This window comes from Plectropomus leopardus, chromosome 16 (genome assembly GCF_026936395.1).
Source record: "Plectropomus leopardus strain MGB_pleo_1.0 chromosome 16, ASM2693639v1, whole genome shotgun sequence".
Classification (NCBI taxonomy): Eukaryota; Metazoa; Chordata; class Actinopteri; order Perciformes; family Serranidae; genus Plectropomus; species Plectropomus leopardus.
In genome coordinates, this window is record NC_142191.1 from 18,532,166 (window position 1) to 18,552,812 (window position 20,647).

At 38.1% G+C, this 20,647-nt stretch overlaps 1 protein-coding gene across 2 annotated transcripts in view; it reads right to left on the minus strand.

Annotated features, from left to right (window-relative positions):
• Positions 1 to 20,647, minus strand: part of slc24a4b (solute carrier family 24 member 4b) — a 47,181-nt gene that overhangs the window by 8,368 nt on the left and 18,166 nt on the right. Inside the window, exons 3-12 of one of the 2 annotated variants that reach the window (XM_042503557.2) lie at positions 15,636 to 15,712; positions 11,753 to 11,827; positions 11,567 to 11,651; positions 11,340 to 11,443; positions 9,697 to 9,771; positions 9,567 to 9,592; positions 8,611 to 8,664; positions 5,357 to 5,451; positions 484 to 653; positions 93 to 228 (exon numbers count right to left, since the gene is read on the minus strand). In XM_042503557.2, the coding sequence (XP_042359491.1) occupies positions 93 to 228; positions 484 to 653; positions 5,357 to 5,451; positions 8,611 to 8,664; positions 9,567 to 9,592; positions 9,697 to 9,771; positions 11,340 to 11,443; positions 11,567 to 11,651; positions 11,753 to 11,827; positions 15,636 to 15,712 (897 nt within the window). Of the gene's footprint in view, positions 1 to 92; positions 235 to 483; positions 654 to 5,356; positions 5,452 to 8,610; positions 8,665 to 9,566; positions 9,593 to 9,696; positions 9,772 to 11,339; positions 11,444 to 11,566; positions 11,652 to 11,752; positions 11,828 to 15,635; positions 15,713 to 20,647 lie in introns of both variants that reach the window. The other variant, XM_042503556.2, reaches the window with a different exon arrangement.

Sequence of the window (20,647 nt, forward strand, 5' to 3'; positions counted from 1 at the left end):
TTCCTATACTATATTATTTTTTACCCCCTAAAGAATCCATCAATGTGTGCCAACTTGCACACATTCATCAAGATAATACATGAATCACATACTTGGAATATGAAACGGCGAGATGGTTTCGTTTTCTTGCGCCTCTGTGGGTTTGTCCTCTGGCACGTTTCCATTCTCTATTTCAACCTTTCCGTCAATCACTTGTGTCTCCACTCCATTGGCGGCTTGGACCAACTTCTGGCGCTTTCAGAAAAGAGAAACTAAGTCAAAGAGCACATGAGCGGACTCACTGCTACTCCGCCACATTTTTATGCACTCTTGTTTCTCCAGTCAGAAATTAAAAGCAAAAACCCACGTCTATTGTGCAAGTGAGATAAGAAGACTCTTTGGGACTTTTGAAACTAAGAAGCTGAAAATAGTAAGCACTCAAAATAAAGTCCTAACACAGCAGCAGATGAATTATATTACTGGAGCAACAACGCCCAGCTGTACCTCTGTAATGATGAGGCGACTGGCCATGCGCAGACGGGTTTTGGGTCCAAAATGGCTGGTGACCATGACACGGAGGCCAGCTTCTGGAAACCTGAACTTTGAAGGGCTGGCGTTCATGATCTCATCCACCATCACCACTGATCCACGGCTGTAAGCCTTGGTGGGCTTAACTGAGGGGTGGAGGGGTAAAATACAAACGTAACATATATGTTTTAATGAATGAATAAACTGGGATTAAATCTACAAGACCATCAGACAAGTATAGAAGTGTATATTCAATTATTTCTGTCCATTTTATATGCTTTATTTAAGTAAATGTGTCTAATACCTTTCTGACAGTGAACTGTGACACCCTGTTGGAGCATCCTAAAGCGCAAATTAAAACTTAAGAGCCATCAAGAGATATGAACTGTACTATAAATGCTTGAGTGTCATTTTGTAGTCTGTGGTGCAACATTTTTGCAAGCCAAGTTATTAAGGAATATAAATGGCCACTTAACGACGCTAGTTTGTCAGCATGTCAGAGTTAAAGCTGCACCAGGCAAGATTTTTATGTCGACACACACCATTCTATAACCGTAAATTACAACATAGGCTCGGGACTCCATAAAAACCTGGATTTTCACCAAAATAAGTGAGCTCTGTGACTGTCGCATGAGTGCAGGTTTATGCTTTATATAGCCTGCGTGCACCTCCATAAGAATGCAGAAAGAAAAAAAAAAAGTTTTCTTTGACAAAAATATGAAGTTGGACTGAGTGGCAAAGCAGGTGCTGGTTTTATTTCTAAATCTCGGAAAATTAGATGAAAGCTATACAGGCTAGAAGAATGAACACATACAGAATATACTATTCATGGTTTCCTATACTTTGTATACTTGCTCTCACATGAAGTGTGCATGGAAACTGTTAGTCTGCTTCGCAAATTCATCTGAGCAGGGTAACTATTGATGAAAGATACCACATCAATATCAGAATACAGAGACGCCTCCCTCTGAGTAGGATTTTGTCGCTGAACATATTTTAGTCAGTCTAAAATGTCAGTATATTTTAGCACTATTTAGTTGTACATATTTTCCAGTGTAATTATAGGATGGCCAATTTGAGGTATAATCAGCAGTCAGATAAGTCACTTGAAAATCTGAAGGGTGCCTGCAGTACAAGGAGCGGATTTTTCTTTAGACGCGTATCGGAAGAGTATCTTAATTTTTTGATGATTAAAAACAAAACCTTGCTTTGAAATTTGACATGAGGTTTCCTGTAGGTCACTCATCTTTTCCTTTGTATCCTAGAAATTGATTTTTGAGTTTTACTGTTGATGTTTTATAAATGACACACTCAAGTGCTTTCCAAAAACAAATTGTCATATGCAGGTTTGGGGTTCAAAAAACGACACGCACATCCCGTAGTGGGTGCTGGATGTAAGACAAAAAAACTGAATAAAAACACCTTTGAAAAAATAGAGGTCCGCACACTGGGGAGCTCCCCTTTAAAGGATTTTATTCTGCAACAATAAGTGACGTTTCGAGCCAAAACGTTCTTCCTCAGACTTAAGGTTCGGACAATTTTAATTCCAGTATCTCATGTGTTCAGCCACATTTGTTGATAAACACTAAACACATGCAACATGTCGTCACTGTCCTGTGACAACATGCATCTCCTGACCTCTGATGATATCGTTTTCGGACAATCCAGCGGGTTTTGTTAGTTGTTCAGTTAGCTGAAATGTAGAAGTTTCTCAACCCATGAATGAACACTTAATTTTTTGGTTAATCTACTTTCAAAAATCACTAAATTTGGAGAAAACGTTTTCAACTGGATAGTGGTTATGTGAAATGTCTCACGTGTGATAAACATGTTCAGGTGAAAAACCTGCGTGTATTAGCAAGATGTAGCACAGATACATTTGTAAATATGAACAAGACTTACACCGGTCAGAAATTTTCTTTGGCACAAATGAAGTTACAGTGGTGTTGATGGTGTAGCACATTAACGGTCCATAATGATTTCTTCCTCCTTTACTTCAATCTGTCTCCCTCTGTCATCCCTTTGCTTTAAAACATCACACACCATCTGAGTTAACATGAGGTGCGTTGTGTGTGGTTACTCACATCACATGATTTCTGGGTACAGAACATCAAATAGCTTTCTGAAATTGCCTGGTGCAGCTTTGAAGTTTGCCAACCGGTTGTGAATATTTATGGATCGACTGAGATTGATTTCAAAATGACATGAAAGATGTTACCTTTGGCGTCTTTGAGCTGATGATTTCAAACTGTTTTACAGGTGTTTGACATATTAAAACACATGCTCAGCCCACTTGAGTCAGTGTGTGCTCTGACTATGATGCATATCTTCAAGTGTTTTATTGGCATCCCATAACTCCTCATTTGCAGTGTGCTCACGGTTAGCTATAAGATGCAGTGCATGGGGAATAAAAAAAGTTCTACAGTACACTTATTAGTTTAACTCAGCCTTAATTGGACTGATTATGCATGCAAGAATGCACATAAATTAGCTGTGTAAACAGAGCCGGCATAAACATTTCCTCTTGTGAAATTCATTACCACTTCAGGAGTGAGTGGGTCTACGCCCCAGAGACCGGCAGGAGAAAAGTAGTATGCAAGCAGAAAGAACTGGCACACAGCAGCACAACACTGTTGACAGTAAGCAAGAATAAGTTTAGTAAGGCTAAACAGACAGGCATGTTACCACTAATGCAGCCAAAAAGGGAAGGGTTAAATCTCTAAGAGGGGTTAAATGTCATTTATTAGTCGTTTGTGAAAGGTCTAAGGCAGGAGAGGAAGAAGTGGAGAACTGTGGCTGTAAGGAAAACTCACTCAGCATAACCTTAAAATATGTTATTTAGAAAATGTTTCCACATTTTTTTTTAAATAAGAATTTAAAACTCAAGACAACAAAGTCCCCTGACATTAAGCTGCATTACAGAAGAAAGATTAAAGAATATCTTCATTATAGTGTTCCTATTTCAAACAAGAGCATTTTCACTTTGTGCCCCCTTTATGCTCAGATAAGCTCCAGTTGCTTATCACCCAGCAAAGGACTTAGCGGGCAGAGGAAATTAATGGAGGAACACTGAACACTTTCCACAGGAAAAAGAAAAGCGAGGTCTAAGCGTCTCTCCTAAGATAGTGCAGTTCACAGAGGTCAAAGGACTTCTTGATCCTTGGAAAATTTAGCAAAGTGCAGAATCATATTTAAAGGAATATTTTGACATTTTGGGAAACAACTGAACTTTTTTGCTAAGAGTTGAGACAGTCGATACCACTCTCATGTTTACATGCTGAATATGAAGCAACAGCCAGCAGCTGGTTCGCTTAGCATAGCATAAAGACTGGAAACAGAGTTATCAGCTAACAGGCTCCGTCTGATGGTGACAAAATCAGCCGACAAACAACTCTAAAGCTCAATAATTAACATGCCATCTCATGTTTGTGAAATTCACACAAAAATTGATACCACTTTCATGTCAACATGAAGCTGTGGCAGGCAGCCAGTTAGTTTAGCATAGCATAAAGTCTTAGTTCTAAGGTGACAGAATCTGCCTACAAGTGACTCTAAAGCTCAATAATTAACTTGTTATCTCTTGGTTTTTAAATTCATCCAAAAACTGAAGTATAACCATGAAGATGTTAAAGTCGGCTGCTGGTTAGCTTCATACAAAGACTGGAATTGAGGAGAAACGGCAAGCCTGGCTAAGTCCTGGTGACAAAATCTGCCTACAGGCATCTCTGTAACTCACTAATAAATATGTTAGCTTTTGTTTCTTAACTTTCTATTAAAAAAAACTGCTGCTTTTAAGTCTTGTCATGATTGCTGCAGTGATTTCTGTTATTACCTCAATATCTGTTAGGATTTCTCTTTTAGGAATGGGAGCAGGCCCCCAGGAAGTGTGCTGGGCTTTGGAGACAATTTTCATAGTGGCCAAACAGTGGCATCACAACTTACACGTGTGTCACCTGATGCCATTAGGCCCAAAAAGACTTTTTCTCACAGGCTTATATAGAGAAAGAGATTTCTGTAGATCGGTGGATATATTTTTTGCGTCACAACTCCTACGAAAAGACTCATTTCCCTTATCAGGATTTGATCCATTCAATCCAATAACATTTGAAAAGTCTACATGAGCCGCAAAATCAAATCATTTTTATCCTTAAGTAAGCGGGGCCGAAGTGGAAGCTCAGACAACGGAAATCTCTACTGGGCCCAGTGTTACTGAAGCAGCGCCAATCACCTGGGTAATTTCGTACTGCAAAAATAGACCTTTTTTGGCTTCATGTGCCACTGAGCAACTACCATTGGAATGAAGAGGACCCTGCCACAAAGGCTGAATCCATGTCTCTTAATACATCCATGGCTGGCATAGCAAAGGGGGGAAAATGTGCAAAAAAACAAAGGCTTAAGTGTTAAAAACAACTTGTGGTTTTAATAGCTGTTTTGTGCCAAACTTTTTCCCTGTTTGTCATCTTTATGATAAACAAAGCTAATCAGCTACTTACTGTACCTTTATTTTTTACTGGGGAGATATGAGAATGGTATCATTCTTTTATTCATCCTTGAGTAAGTAAGTAAATTATCATATTTCCCAAATTGTCAAAAGTAAATTTTAGCAGACTACAAAGCGGATTTAAGTTAGTTCAGCAGAAAGGAGAAAAGGAGAAAGCCACTGACCCTCTATAGAGGGAAAGAACCACCGTCTTCCAAAGAATCAAAGCTAAATCATCAGATATTTTCATTTTAGCATCTGATTGGCAGAGAGTAGTCGTGGGTACCCGGCCTGTCTGATTAACCTTACCTCCTGAGAGTAAAGGCGATGACGGGTCGTCATCCCAAACATAGTAGTAACTAGTATTACCGTCCTCCATCTCACTGCTGGCTGCAGCGTTACCATTGGCCACGTTCTTGTCTGACTTCGACCCCATGAAAAATCTCTGCATGCTGGAGTTGAATCTAGTAAACAGATGGAACAAAATCCCTAAATTAGCGATACTGAAATAATTCAGCTTCCAAAATGGAAAGCAACAAACAAGACTCACATTTGCACATAGAGTTTATGAGCTTCAGATGAAAGGCTCTAACTTGTTTGAAATATAGATATACTTTTGTACATATTCATTACTTAAAATAACCTGTTTATTCTCAGTACTTCTATAGAATGAATTTAGGGTGACCTACTTTCTAAAAAACAGCATCAGCATTACACAACACAAAAAAAATGGCTGAAATATGCTCTGCATGAATAGAAAAGGGAGAAAAGTGTTCCCAGAAGCCAATCACAAGGCTTTCATAAGCCTCACGGGCATTCAATGAGACCATATGAGTGCCATTACAGAAAAATGGATCACAAATAGCTGACTGAACACACTATGCTGCCTGCCTTTGAACAAAATGCGTGCAAAGTCACACTAGCAAAATCACAAGAGAATCTTTATCCCTTTCAGAGGTTCTACACCTTCAACAGCTAACAGTAAAACTACAAATGTGTTGTATTGTATGCCTTGAAAGAAATAATTCAGTGCCATTATCTTAATTCCACATTTTATTTTCGTTTATGTTGAGATTTTTCTTATCCGAGTTAAAGTTTTAACAACAGTGGTTATCTAAGATGTTGTTAAGATTGTAAAGTATGGAGCCCAAAACTGAGAAAAGGCTGCAAAACTTAGGGGACGTTAGATTTAAGATTATATATTTTTAAAATACTTATTTAATGCCACTCAGCATGGAGTTTAAAACCAATTTTCTAATGGCCAAAGCATGACAGAGGACAATTTCATTTTGCCCCAATTTTAACTGTAACAGAAAACATGATGGTTGTGTCCATTTAAAAAAAAAAAAAACTGTCTATATCAAATGTTAGAAGAAAAAGTTTTTAGAGTGGAACACAGATATTATCATTAAAGTATCTATTTGAGTTTACCAACAGAGGTGGGAAACATCTGACAATTTTGGCTGATTTCATGGCTATTTTGAGATTTTCACTCTGCATGTGAGATTCCACCACTTGGATTCCCATCATGACAAGTAGATGTAGAATATTTATTAAATTATTCCACAAAAATAATAGATGTTACCATTTTTTTATTTTATTTTACAACATCAGAAAAAAATACAATTCATAAAAACCTATTTCCCATGTCTGAGCATTTTTAAGAGTTGAGAGATTTTTTTTAAAGTCATTTTAATACCTATTAAGGCCTTAATTTTGTTTAACAGTGGCTATGGCATTTTAGCTGTCAAGAAAATGCTGACAAACTTAACTAATCCTTCTTCAAAGTTTTGAGTTTACTTTGTATAAAATTATAAAAAAAAAAACACTGATATCCATTGATGAAGATAAAAGATAAATTGGAGATACTGTTATGAGGTTAGAAGCAGGATGTCAGTTTCTTATTACATTTTGGACGATACAATACATTTAGTCAGTTTTGGGCTCATGCATACTTGACTAACAACATCCAAAAGCAAATGCTTATTATCTAAAATTCAAAAGCCTTCAAAGAGATTTTTATTTTTACATTTTGTGTCGTAACATTTGGCCCTATGCCGTTTTTTGTTTTTTACACAATAGGCAGCATGTGTGCTATTTGAGGAGAGAGAAAAGAAAGAAATAACAGCCGAGCCCCTGGAAGGTCATCTCAGTGCTCTGATCGCAGCTATATTAAACCCACTCTACTCCATTTTGACTGGAACAGCCCAAAATGGTCAACGGATATTTTTGGGAGAGGGGAGACATATGACAGCACATCCTACAGTAAGCACTTCTTTCCTCCAAATGAGAAAGGAGAGGAGTGATCCGGTTAAGCCTGTGCTCTTAGCCACTGCAGAGGGAGAAAGATTAAACTCTTATGGCAGGGAGAGAGCAGGCTGCTGCTGAGTGTAACGCAGATTACCAGCTGGACAGAGACAGCGGTACAGGACGACGTGGGTTGGCATTAAGCAGTTTGGACTATACAGACACAAATATGGCGTAATAGTGTCTGTATTTTAGGCAAACAATTTGCTCAGACAAGCTGAAAGGCGACAGATTAAAAGAGGCAGAAGATGAAAAGTTCTCAGGGCAGATTGTAACCTAAAAATATGATAGCCCCGGCCCCCCCTCATCCTTTTATAATAATCTCAAATTCAGGAGATGATAGGTTCAAGTCTGTTTCAAGGGACAGACAGTTTTATGGGATGAAATGCATCTGCACTGGGGATTTAGAGTTAATTATCTGTTAAAACCAACTTCTAAACACCAGAAATTTGAAATGGAAAATGATAGGCACAGCAATAAACTAAAGTGTATGTATCAATTAATATTTACAATTAATGATATATTTGACATGTAGTAAAATTGTAAAAGACCTACATATAAATGGTAAAATTGCACCCTGAATGTTTGAAATAGCATGATTACTGTACTTAACCTTATGAAACCTGAGCAAATTGGCTTTATTTTTTTCAATATGTGAAAACATGAAAAGAAGTCAGAAAGCAACTTAACAACAAATGGCCCAAAAAAAGAGCAAAAATTAAGTTGTCTTTCAAAAAGCTAAAAAAAAACAATCACAAAGAAAATGTAACAAAACAACAACAAAAAAAGAAAAATAAACTCGTAAAGTGCTAGATTTTTTTTCTTCCTGCAACATAATTTCGAATATATAATAAATATAGAACAAACAAACACACAAACAAATAAACATAGTTTTAGGACATTTTCCACTTTTTTTGGATAATATCAAATAATATCCAATTTCCTCACAGCTTAATTTCAATTCATTTTCTAGTCACCTTTTGCTTTTTTTTTTTTTTTTGCAATTTGCTGGACATTTTTTGCCAGGTTGCTCATTGCTTATTTTCCTTGTGTTTTTAAATGAAATCAAACCACTTTTCTCAGGTTCCAGAGATTTAAATGCTTGTGAAAGGCATCTGAACACAGCACAACAAAACTGATGTCAATCTGAGTTCTAAGGGTTAATTTCCCCCTGAGGGCTCCTGAGTTAAATCATGAGCTAACATCTGGATAAGAGGTTTTAAGCATCCCTACACATGCATACATTCAGGTACTTGTGGTGGGTATTTTATTAAACAAGGAAAACACAGAGTGGTTTTAAAGTGTGCAGGACTCACTTCATGACAAGAATGTATCCAGCATACATGACCACCAGCACCAAACTCTCCCACCTGATGAAGAGAAAAATATAGGATGAGGGATGAAATAACACACTCTAAGAAACAGAATAATCAGGATTGTGCATCTTATATATGAACATCTGCAGGACTTCTAGCTGCCTGCTACAGCCACTATTTTGATTTTACTAAGACTGTATCAATTAAGTAAGAAAACCTGGAATTTTAAAACTTTAAAGTAAGACTATGTCACTTTTGCTGATCAATAACCACTGGCAATAGCAGTATCAGGAACATGTCAAACTGTAGTGCAATGTGAATTCTGAATCAGTAGATAAATGTGTAGAATTTACCAAGGGTGTGTTTTATTGCTTATGAATTCAAATTATGGACACATCTCAACTCGATCTCACTCCAAACTTGTCAAATACCCATGTAAGTTGCCGGCCCTCACCATATGCCGCACAGAGGCATCCTTTTGTGGCAACATGTAATACTTTTTTTCACATTCTAAGCAAAGGTTGCATTATAAAGAGCAAGAAAGTCCACATAGGGTGGGCTGGAGGGGAGGTGTGTGATCAAACAAACTCCGGACTTTCACCCCAGAGACCGCTGTTTGTTTCCTATGTGAAGTAATTTTAATAACATAGTAGTGTACTAATATGTGTGGCATGCTACGCTGGTGGCGACACGTCATAAGACACTGAATTACATAAGTCACAAAAAGCCCTATTTTGAACCAATCTATGATCTTGCCTTAACCAGTGTTTTGAAGTTTATTGCTTGTAATGAGCATAAAGTAAAACACAATCTGTGAAGATCCAAAACCAATGTTAGAGGGGTACCTAGAGCCTAATAGTTAAGACCTTTACGGCCACTGATGAAGCATCGGTATACGACAAGTTGGGAGTGAGAATGTGTTGCATAATTACAATTAAACTGGATTGATAACTTACCAAACTATCTTCTCATCGTAGATGAACTGAAAAACGGAGGGAAAAATTTCTTTTAGATTAGGGGAAAAAAACAACAATCAAGGGAGTCACAGCAGGTGTTCATTAGTGAATGCAATGTGGTCCAACTTACTGCAATTAAAGCCACAACAGACAGGATATAGTAGAAGGAATCCCTGAAAACTGCCCACCAGGTCAACATCACCACCTGATTTCACACAGAAAAAGTGCACAGTCATAATTTAGATCTATTCAAGATTCAAGATGACTTTGTCCTTAGGGAAATTTGTCTTGAATACAAAGGCTGACACATAAAAATGCACAGTGCAGAAAACACACAAAGTGCATTGAAATATGTGCAACACAGCCCCTCATTCCACACTGTTTTTTGTCAGTTTTTTTGTCCCGAGTTTTGTTGTTTGATGCATTATGTTTTCCGACAAAAAGTGATGCACCTACATTTGTACATATCCTATGTAATAATGAGGAAGTGATTTGTGTAAAACGCACAAATTTGGGAAGATAGTGATTATGTGACCAATACGCTGCCGGCAATAAAGAGGGAAACACGGGACTTTCCCCAAGAGATCGGTGTTTGCAGTTGTGTGAACTCTGAGTGACCTTTGTGTCATTTTAAGGTGTGTTGTCATTATGTTTGTTTTCTTAAACCTACCCTCCTTAACTTTCCATTCAGTACGTGCCTTTGCTGTAAGTTCGTAACATTTGTGGTGCACTAATTTGTAGGATATCATAAGAACTGTCGTATGAGGATACGATGCCGGTTTCACAATAGTCTTTCTGAAGATCATTTGGAGGAGGGGATGCTCTCAAACCCCCAATACTTTAATTGCTATGTGGAGCAGTCTATTTTTTAATTTTAACCCTTTGAAAACTGGAGTGATATTGCTTTTCTTGTGCTGCTTTCACACACTTTTCATGAGAATTTAAACCCTTGAATCTCAAGCAAATGAGTGCAATTTCTTTCAAAAACACTGAAAAAAAGGCAATGAGCAACTTCATAAATGTTCCACAAATTACAGGAAAGTAGTTGATTTAGAAAATTATTGTTTTTAAAAGCTAGGGATTAATGTCTAGAGGAAAAGAGTAAAATGCTAGGGGAAAATATATTTATAATTATCAGAATAACATATTAAAAGTTATGTTCCATAATTATTATAGTAGTCTTTTTTCCAGGTCATTTCCTTGTTCATTTTTTAAAAACTCTTTTTTTAAACTAAATTTTTAGGTCATTTTCATGTACTTTTTACTAATTTCTTGCTAATTTTTTATGTCATTTCTTCTTTCATTTCTTATTGCCTTCTTCCCATGTTTTTGAAAGTAATCAAACCAATTTGCTCAGGTTTCAACTGATAAAATGCATACCAAGCTGAGATTCTGTAACATAATGAACTTCTATCGTAGCATGATAAAAAAAAATTCACTTTTCTTTACTGCATCTATGTGTGTTTGACTTCGGCAGCACATTTTGGTTAACACGTGGTATAATGAACAAGTCTTAAATGTAACTTTTACAGAGAGAGCTCAGAAAAGAAACACAGATTTATGATATATTTACACCTCTAAATTTTAGCTCTCCATTTTCTCTAAAACCTGTTCTGAGAAAGCAAACTGAAGCAGATGGCTTTGTTTCCCCTCAGCAAAAAAAAAAAAAACTTCTGCCACACATGTGCTTTTCTGCAGTCTATAAATAAACAGAATGATGCAGCCGGAGCAGTGGGTCACTCCCTGTACACACACACAAACACACACACACACCTGTCCAGCGAAGATCCCGCAGACTCCGATGATGCAAAGGATGTTGAAGACCGCTGAGCCAACAATGGTCCCCACCCCCACATCGCCGTGGGTGATGAAGACACCTGCAAAGAGGGAGAGACAGCCAATCAGAATCTGTGGTGACACCAACCATCTGGGAATGTCTGAGTGTATGCACATACTGTATATCTGTGTGTGTGTGTGTGTGTGTGTGTGTGTGTGTATACCAATGACAGATGCAAACAACTCAGGTGCAGAGCTGCCAGCTGCCATAAAGGTGGCTCCTGCAACATCTTCACTCAGATCTAGTTTCTGCAGAAATAAAACAAAGATGTGTTTGTTTACACTGAGACAAAGCCGTGTTGTGTGACTGTTAACACTCAAAGATGGATGACTACAACTCCCCCAAGTACCTCACAGATCTTCTCCAGCGATGTCACAAAGTATTCGTCGCATGTTATGGCGAGGGCCAAAAACATGTAGAGCGCCTGGAAACAGAACCAGCAGAGTTAGGTTTCAAGTGTGTGTGCGTGTGAGGAGAATAAGTGTGTGTAGATACATACTTAATCAGCAGAAATTAGCTGAGTTAATAGACCCTTGACAGAGTGAGATACTCTCTAAAGGACGGGTGAAGGGGGAATCTCAAAGCGCAGCACCCCATTAAAATAGTGCCTGTATTAAATTCAAATGTCAGTGCAGTGACAGGCCGTTTTCTCTTACAATATGAAAAAAGCAGGATCTGTCAGGATAGATGTGAGAGAGGAGGGGCAGCCTATTTCAGTAGCTGAGGCGATCTCTATAAATTATAGATCAGCTCTGACATCATCATGGACCGGCAGCCCCAGCAGCGGTGCTCTGCTCTATGCTATCCACAGGGGGCAGTACAGGACCGCAGTTTGATCAGACCCCACACACACTTCATTTTACTCCTTTCAGCAGTGAAGCCAAGAAAAGAAGAAGTCATACATCAGTGTGGAACATAAAGATGGGGACACCTAATGAAGTGTAAGGGCAGTTTACTGGACTGCTACTCTCTCAATATTTCAGGTGAGGATCTCCCTGCTGATGCAACCTCTGTTCATTAATCATGTCAGTGAACTTGACAAGTCAATAAAAAAAAGGTCAAAAGACAGTGTGTGTTCAGGGCCAGAGCTACCATTGATAACAATGAGGTCATGCCCCCATGCAGTTTATTTATTTTATGTATTTATTTTGTGACTTTAGGGATTTCATCAACCGAGGAGGGTCAACAGTTAAAAACATACACATGGTGAGTGTTTTATAAGCTGCTTCTAGTATTTTTCTTTTTTTTCTTTTTTTTTCAGTCAACATGTTAAAAGGTCCAGTGTGTGGGATTAAGTGGCACCTCTCAAGAGAGGTTGCAGAACTTAACTACTCCATCTGTCAAATACTTGAGAACTGTGGTGGCCCAATCTACAGCCGCTGTTTGATTTGGACTGGAAAACGATTTCAAAAATTTATTTATCATTCAAGCTTATTTATCAGTAAAAATACCAACTATAACAACTCAGAGGTGAAGATTTGCAGATTTTTGGTTTTAAAGATCAAATCTGTAGGCTTAAGTAGCGGTAATGATGCAGAAACGTAGGAATTATGGTGGATGACACAAAAATGTGTCAAAAAGTGTTTGATCTGTTTGTTCAGGTGGATGACATAGTAGAGGACCTGCTCCATGTGCAGATATAAACAGCTCATTTTAAAATAACAAAAAACAGTGATTTTTATTTCCAGGTGATTATGCTGTAATGAAAACATAGTGCTAAAAAGTATATACTATTTCCTGCCAACAGATGACCCTAAATCCTACACACTGGACCTTTAAATGGGGGCTCCAATGTTTATTTTTAGGTTTTGAGGTTTTTATAAAATCATTCTGTAGTTTTCCAGTAGGGTTTGTGATGTATTCCAATCAAAAACTCAAATTTTGGTCAAAGTATACAAGGTTTAGAGCTCAAAATGCATTTGCAAAACCCTCTAAAAGTTCTCTCCACACTGTGCGATGTCATTCCTATATAAACCCAGGTTCTGCTGTGGATGCCACATTGGTTTGGTTCCAAAAGTCACACATTAACAAATAAACTAAATAACTGAAATAGCATTAGATCTGCTGTAAACTACTTCAATGCTTTTTTCAGTTGAGTTTCAGTTGTTTCCAATTGAAAAGGGAGTCCAGAAGGACCCGCCCTTCAATTTGACTACTTTGAAAGGATGGCTTCACATTTTTTGGGGGTGTCCATATAAGCATTGAAATAAGTTTTGCTTGCTGTAGTCATTTCTCCTTTTTTAAAAGATAAGTTCCTATTGCAACTCCAATGTAAGTGACAAATTAAATGTGTATCTCTTAATGTTATAGTTTGTTAGTCCAAAATTCCCTCTGTGTTTCCTCGCTGAGCTGCAGTGGATTTCATGTCTAATAAGACTAACTTTAAGACAAACTTGAAAAACGGTGAAGCTATCCAACGAAACAAAACATTATTAAAAATGTTCTGTCCCAGAGCTTTGAAACAGCATTTCATTCGGTTAAATAAAGACGTTCACTAATGTCCATTTTATTTTTGGTTTCTGGTCAAATTTTTCGTAGGAGGATGAGGAATGTGTCAGAAGGGAGTTCTCATGACAACAGCATTTCTAAAATCCTGTCTAAAACCCTGGGTTGCATTCGGCAAAAAGAAACTTTTCAAAGCCAGTTAAATCCAGCATGAAGAGCAAAACCTGCCGCACAATACCTAGGAACTCCACAGGTGGCTTTATGTCAAGTCAGTGGAGCTTAGCATGACTGAATGAAGACAATCATGGTTTTTCATGTTGAGAAGCAGCTCATACAATATAAATAATGGACATGTGCCTGTCCTTATTTCCTGCCCTGGACCTGTATTTATCAAGTGTCTCGTCATTGTTCTAAGAATAAAGCCATTACCAGGGATTTCACACTACCCCACGACCTTCCTCGGCACTTATGAAACAATTGGTATTTCTGGGCACACCCACAAAATGTCATGTCCACTACCATATTACCATGTCGCTATGTGGCTTTCTGCATGTCAAAAAAAAAAAAAAAAAAAATCAAGCTGGACCCTATTTTGCTGTGTCTCAATGGCTCAATGTTATTCTTAATGTATCACAACATTATGGAAAGGATCCCTACAAAGATAGGCCCTTTTGTTGAAGACTAACATCCTATTTGTTTGACTAGAAACAGCCCCAAAATCACTATTGTCAAAATGACCAGACTCAATTAAAAAAAAAAAAAATACAGTAGTTTAATCATCATAAAGTTACAGTTCATTCAAAGGGGACAGAAACAAAATAAACTCACATAAACCATTGTGGTTCATCTTTCCACTGTTTTAACAATTACCAACTCTGGTCTGGGTGAAATAAAACCTTTATTCACACAGTTATTTGAGAAAATATGCTGGTTCTATACATGCTAAAGTTACGGTTTATTTAAATGGACTGTGGTGGGATTTCAGGTCTGTTTCTGGTTAAACAAAAAAGATCTAACCGTTGGCTTGAAGTTCCTGAGGTTACAAAGTCTGGCGTGATAACATTATAGCACATCTTCATCCATGAACTAATGGCGCTGAGTTATGTTAACACTGCAATACTTTCTCAAAACATGCATGAAATGTACTGAAGCAGGCAAGTCTGTTACATCCTAATGTTAAAGGCTGTAGCCTACTGATATTATGGCCAGTTTAATCACATCTATGGGAAATGTAATAGTGTCTCTCATGTGAGTTTAAAAACCGACCTTTGCCAGCATTTAAAGGCTAAGGGAAAGGACTATTTTCCTCATTGCCGACTCAACTGTCACCACACCCTTAACTATGACTAGACATCAATTATATCTATTACTAAGGGCTTGAACCTCTATGCTCAAAATGACACTGAACAGCTCATTTTTTATTTCTTCCCTTTCATTCATTTTATCATATCATTATTGTGTCATGTGTGTATGAATTTACATTTATAGCGTTCTTTTAACACAAGAATTAGTGCATGTTGATACTGTTGTGATCAGAAATTTATTTTAAAGCATTAAAAATCTCCTCTGTGGCATCTGTACAAACTGGCTGAGCAGAAACTGGCACCACGACCCCTATTCTTCCCTTCCAGGCTTCAAAGACTAACAACAAGCAGTTAGGCTTCTGACTGAGAAACATCTACATCCACCTGCAACCATCTTAGCTCTACTGAGGGTGCTGACGGGGACTGTGTGATGAGAGATGCTGGTGTAGCAGCTTAATCAAGAAAAAAAAAACATCCTCTTACCGCCAAGATGTGGAGCAGAACGGCCCCGCTCTTACGTTCATTGGAGGTGAAAAGGTCATCGGGGAACTCGTGTATTGCTGAGGAGAGAGGAAATGTCACGGTCACCACACATCAGCAGCATGACAGCGAGGTACATGTCCCCGACCCACCCCCAGAGGAGCGCGTGATTTCACAACGGGTGTTTGTCTCAGCACGCCTGCCTCGGGTGCCCTGTTGGTTAGGCGTGCCTACTCTGAATCAACTTGGTCATGGTACCTACGGCTAAATGTTTCTTGTTCCTGCTTTTTCCACTGGATTATCTAACACAGCAAAAATGTCTTGTGTGCCTAAAAACAGGGCACCTTAGCCAGAAAGGGTCAAATGCAAATTAAACAGCATCGTGTGATCATCATCCTAAAAAAGCTGGAAACTCAGACAACATCAAGCGCTCTGAATTTTCAAAGGACCAAAATGGCTCTCGACACTTTCTGAAAATCATCTTCAGCAGTATGTCACGCCGCTTGGCAACCAATGACTTCATGCCTATTCACGGAAAAAAATAAATAAAGTCAAACATCACATCTCCTCCTTGAAAACTGACGTAAAAGCGCGGGCTATATTAAGAGCCTGAAGTCATACAGAATTAAAGCAAGCAGGCAGAAAAACCTCCCATGCTGAGGATTCATCATCCATCATCCAGAGCTCCAGCTGGAACACAGTGTGATCATGGTACCACCATACGGCTCACATCTCTGGGAGCAAGACCGCTCCACAGTGCACCTGGCTGGAGACAGAAGCTGGCTGTCTCCCTGATGGGACCCGGCATCTGTGGCGAGGGGCCTCTGTCCGACCTGCTTCTGTTGGCCCCGAGCGGCAGGCTCACATCTTGTCTCTTCATGTAACAGGCCTGCAGCATCACGAGCATATTGCTTACACAAGAATCAGCCATCTCTAAGATTCGGTTATCCTTATACTGCAGGCAGAATAAACTGTCCAACTACAGAAAAAACAAACAAGACTACTAATGCTAGCAGCTCTGTGAGTATTAAGGCATAGCAGTGCTCAGAGCTAAATGCTAACTTCAAGCTGCTAAGATGCTCACAACGAATCAAGATTTTAGCATTAGAGAGCTTTTATAGTTGTTTTTAAAGTTATAAGGGATTTCAGTTGTTTAAACAATTTTTAGATACTCAAATTCTTATTTATGTGGTGGTATTTTGTCACTGATAGGTTTTTGTTTAATTTTGTTGTCTAATTTATCATATAGCCCTCTGCTTTCTCTGGTCATGCAACACCAGTGTCAAATGTATTTGCGTGTTGCATTGAACAACGTTTTATGAAAAGACCATCTTTCCAGTGGGGAAATATTTCTTTCACACCCCCACTTTGCAGATATTTGATATGCTCCCTATCTACTTTTAGTGATCATGAAGTCTCTTCTAAAGTGGAATTAACATCATATAATGCATACTCTTATTGTGATGCCCCCCCCAGCAGATGGAGAAATAAAATGCATTTCAATGTATGTAATATTCATTCAATGTGCAAAATAATTAAAATTGTGCATCCCTAATATTTAGGGATTAGGGAGCCAAAGGCGATCTTCATTTTAGTTTACCTTCAACACTTTTTCTAACTAAGAATTTTGGTATTGGCAGTGGCATAAAAGCACTCAAAACTTTTGTTTGTATGAACTATTAATGAAAAAGCTGCGCGCGCGCACACACACACACACACAAAAATAAAGTAAGCCTCATGGTGGCACTACATGGACAGTTAAAGGATCATCAAAGCCAAAAGGATTCACCAAGCTTCTTGGCACCAAGAATGTCTCAGTTTCAATGCATTACATCCAATAGTTGTTGAGATATTTAGGTCTGGATCAAAGTGTCTGACTGAACCAACCTTGCCGTCACTCAATCCATGACGCCAACATGGTTACAAAAACAAAAATAAACAAATAAATGCTTTGCTTTTGTACGACTTAAGCACAGTGTTTGACATGATGTGAAAACAAAATGCTGTAGTGTGAGCCATCACAATAATGCTGTTAACAACAGAAAATAAAGGCAAGATTTGGGCCCTTGTCACATATGGACTCGTGAAGCGGAACAGTGCTCACCTGAGACTCCTCACCGCATCTGTCCCAGCCTCACTATCGCCTGTTTTTTATGAAATCCGATATTGTGCACACATGACTGAATCAGCGCAGCGTTTGGAACATTGCAAAGGCAATTCAAACACTCCACAGTATGTAGGTCCAAGCCCACTTTATGAACTGCACGCCTCCTGGATTTCACTCAATTACATCACATATATGGAAATGCGGTACATTTTGTATCTCTTTATGTCATCTAACACATTATCTCTGCCAGAAATAGCTTTGTAGTGTCTTTGTGTTAAGGCTCTGGTTCTGTGGGATGCAAATTAATCTGGCCTCAATTTGGAGGAGTTTTGGTGTCTCACTGCAACACTAAGACCACCTCCATGACACAGTAAATGCATCTGATTAGAGGACAAAATAACGATAATAAAAAGGACGTGTGTGTAATGCGTTTATGACCTTAAAAAATAAACTGGAAATCACCTGGATGACATTGAAATCTTTCACAACACTGACTGTGGCAGGCAGCTTTAGCTCATTTCATCTCTGACAGGTTTATGTGCTGAACGAAACGTGTCGGAAAGCCGACGGCCTCAAGCAAAGGCGCAATCAATTACAGGATTTGTCAGCTGTGCCCTCAGAGGTGACTGAAAACAAACTGATGCCAATACAGTAGGCTAAACTCCTACCGATACCTCATGGACAAACAGCCCCACAACCATACATTATTCTCGCTGCTGAAGGTTGCCTGCTCTGAAAAAGCATGTGGAAAGTATCAGGTTTGAATTTCCTGCTGTCCGAGCCTTTTCACCTCCTGCTTCCACGTCCAGCCACCAAACCTGCAGGTCTGCCGTTAATCAATAATTAAATGCCATTTCTTTGGTTACATGTTCAGCCCCTTGCCTCTATATACAATCAGGTCTGGCTAAGAGCGAATAAAAAAATAAGTGATCACAAAAGGTGTTTAAAGGGCAACAGCAGAGCGATGACAGACAGGCAGGGGTGACCTCAGACTCCCTGTAAACATTCAACCAGACAGCGTCTACAGGGTTTGTCTGTGTCTCCTCTCTGTAGAGGTCAAACCGGACGTGAACATGCTTCTACAGCCTTTTCCCCACACAAGGGCAGAGCAGGACGTACGCACAGATGTAGGACAACAGAAACAGACTGCTTAAGTGATGCATCTCAAATGAGGCCCATAAACAGAACCATAAATGACATGTAGCTCAGTTGAATTAGGGGTCATTTTTACAGAAATTGAAGAAGAAACAGTGTTAGCATGCGTTGTGGAGAGATTTGTGGCAAAATTTATTTGCCGACAGGTTGAAATAAGTTAGAATAATTTATCATGCAAAAATTACCTTACAGTATCATGAATTAGGAGGGTTTAAGGTTACAGCTCTTTTTTCCCTTTTTTTAAATGTACTCTCTGTTGATATTCATGATTTTAAAAGGGAGATACCCCGGCTGATTAGGACCAATAGATGTCACCATAAAACTTCCCCTGTTGATTATTTACAGTAATGCAATTATTGTTTTTACTTCAAGTTTTCAGAAATGTTATGTTTTGATCCACAAATGAGTAATTATCTAATCAAATATGCACTGACTTGTATACATTTCCAGAACAAAAATCTGAACATTGGATGAAGCCAGGCTCAAAAATGTTCATTTTGTTGACATATTAGAGATAAAGGTTTTTAAGGTGAAAACTTTGGAGATCTCATATCACTTCATTATTCAGAAAATAATGTCAGCAGTCATCATAAAAAACACAATTTTTAACATGTTTTCAGAAATAAAGTGTTCTATAAATTAGGCTATGAATGATATATAAAGAAACCCCTCTGTAAAAAATGTAACTATACTAATAGGAATAAAACTAGACTAGTTTGGTATGTAAGCTCTACTTTAGTGGAGATTTCTAGCTCATAATATGAGAAAAAATTTGAGATTTCTGTACATTTTAGACCAAAGTTAACTACTGACATAAAGACAACCATTTTTTGTATTAGAAGTGTTCTGAAATTTTATGTTTAAATAAGTCCTAAATAAGTGTAATTTTTGCATACGTTTCCAAAACAGAAATATGAAATAAAATAAACTAAATGTGTATGTGTACATTTTCATCCACTATTGATGAAGACATGTCATGGAAGCAAAATAGAAAATCTTAAAATTAACCAGTGCATTAAAAAACAGTTTTCACCTGCAGTGGTCACTTAATAGATTATTTGGTCTGTGTAATATCAAAAAATATAGAATATTGCCTTAAGTTGCCATCCTTAAATTGCTTGTTCCCAAACCAACAGTCCAAAACCAAAATGTTTTCAGTTTCCTGAAATATAAGACAAAGAAAAGCAGCAAATCTTCACAAGCAATAATCTGGAACTAGTGAGTGTTTGGCTTTTTTTTTTTTTTTTTTTAAATAAAAGACCATGTCATATAATTCTATCATAAATACTTGAAATGTTTGTGTTTTGATCAGACATTGGTTTGGACTTTGGATATGCATGTCATTTGACACTTTCAGAGTGTATCATTTGTTGTTTGTTTTTTAAACGGATAAGTTGTAGCCTAAATTTATCATGAAATATGGCAATGAGCTACAGACTTGTACAAATATATAAATATTTGACATCTTGAACCAATGACCAGTTTGTCATACTAAAGGTGCAGTATTTAATTCTGAAAAACAAAAAATGGTCGACTGAGTCTTATTCTTGGGTCATCAACGCTCAGGGTTGGTGATTTAGTCTGAATCCAACAAACCATCGAACCAACTTGTGAGGATTTCATGAACTGGAAATGAAACTCAACAATCAGCTTTTCCAGAATTATATACTGGACCTTTAATTAAAGTCAAAAAAACCCAAACAACCTAAAACTATGCTTCCGATTTGTTTGCGTGGGAACGCTGTCGTCTTTG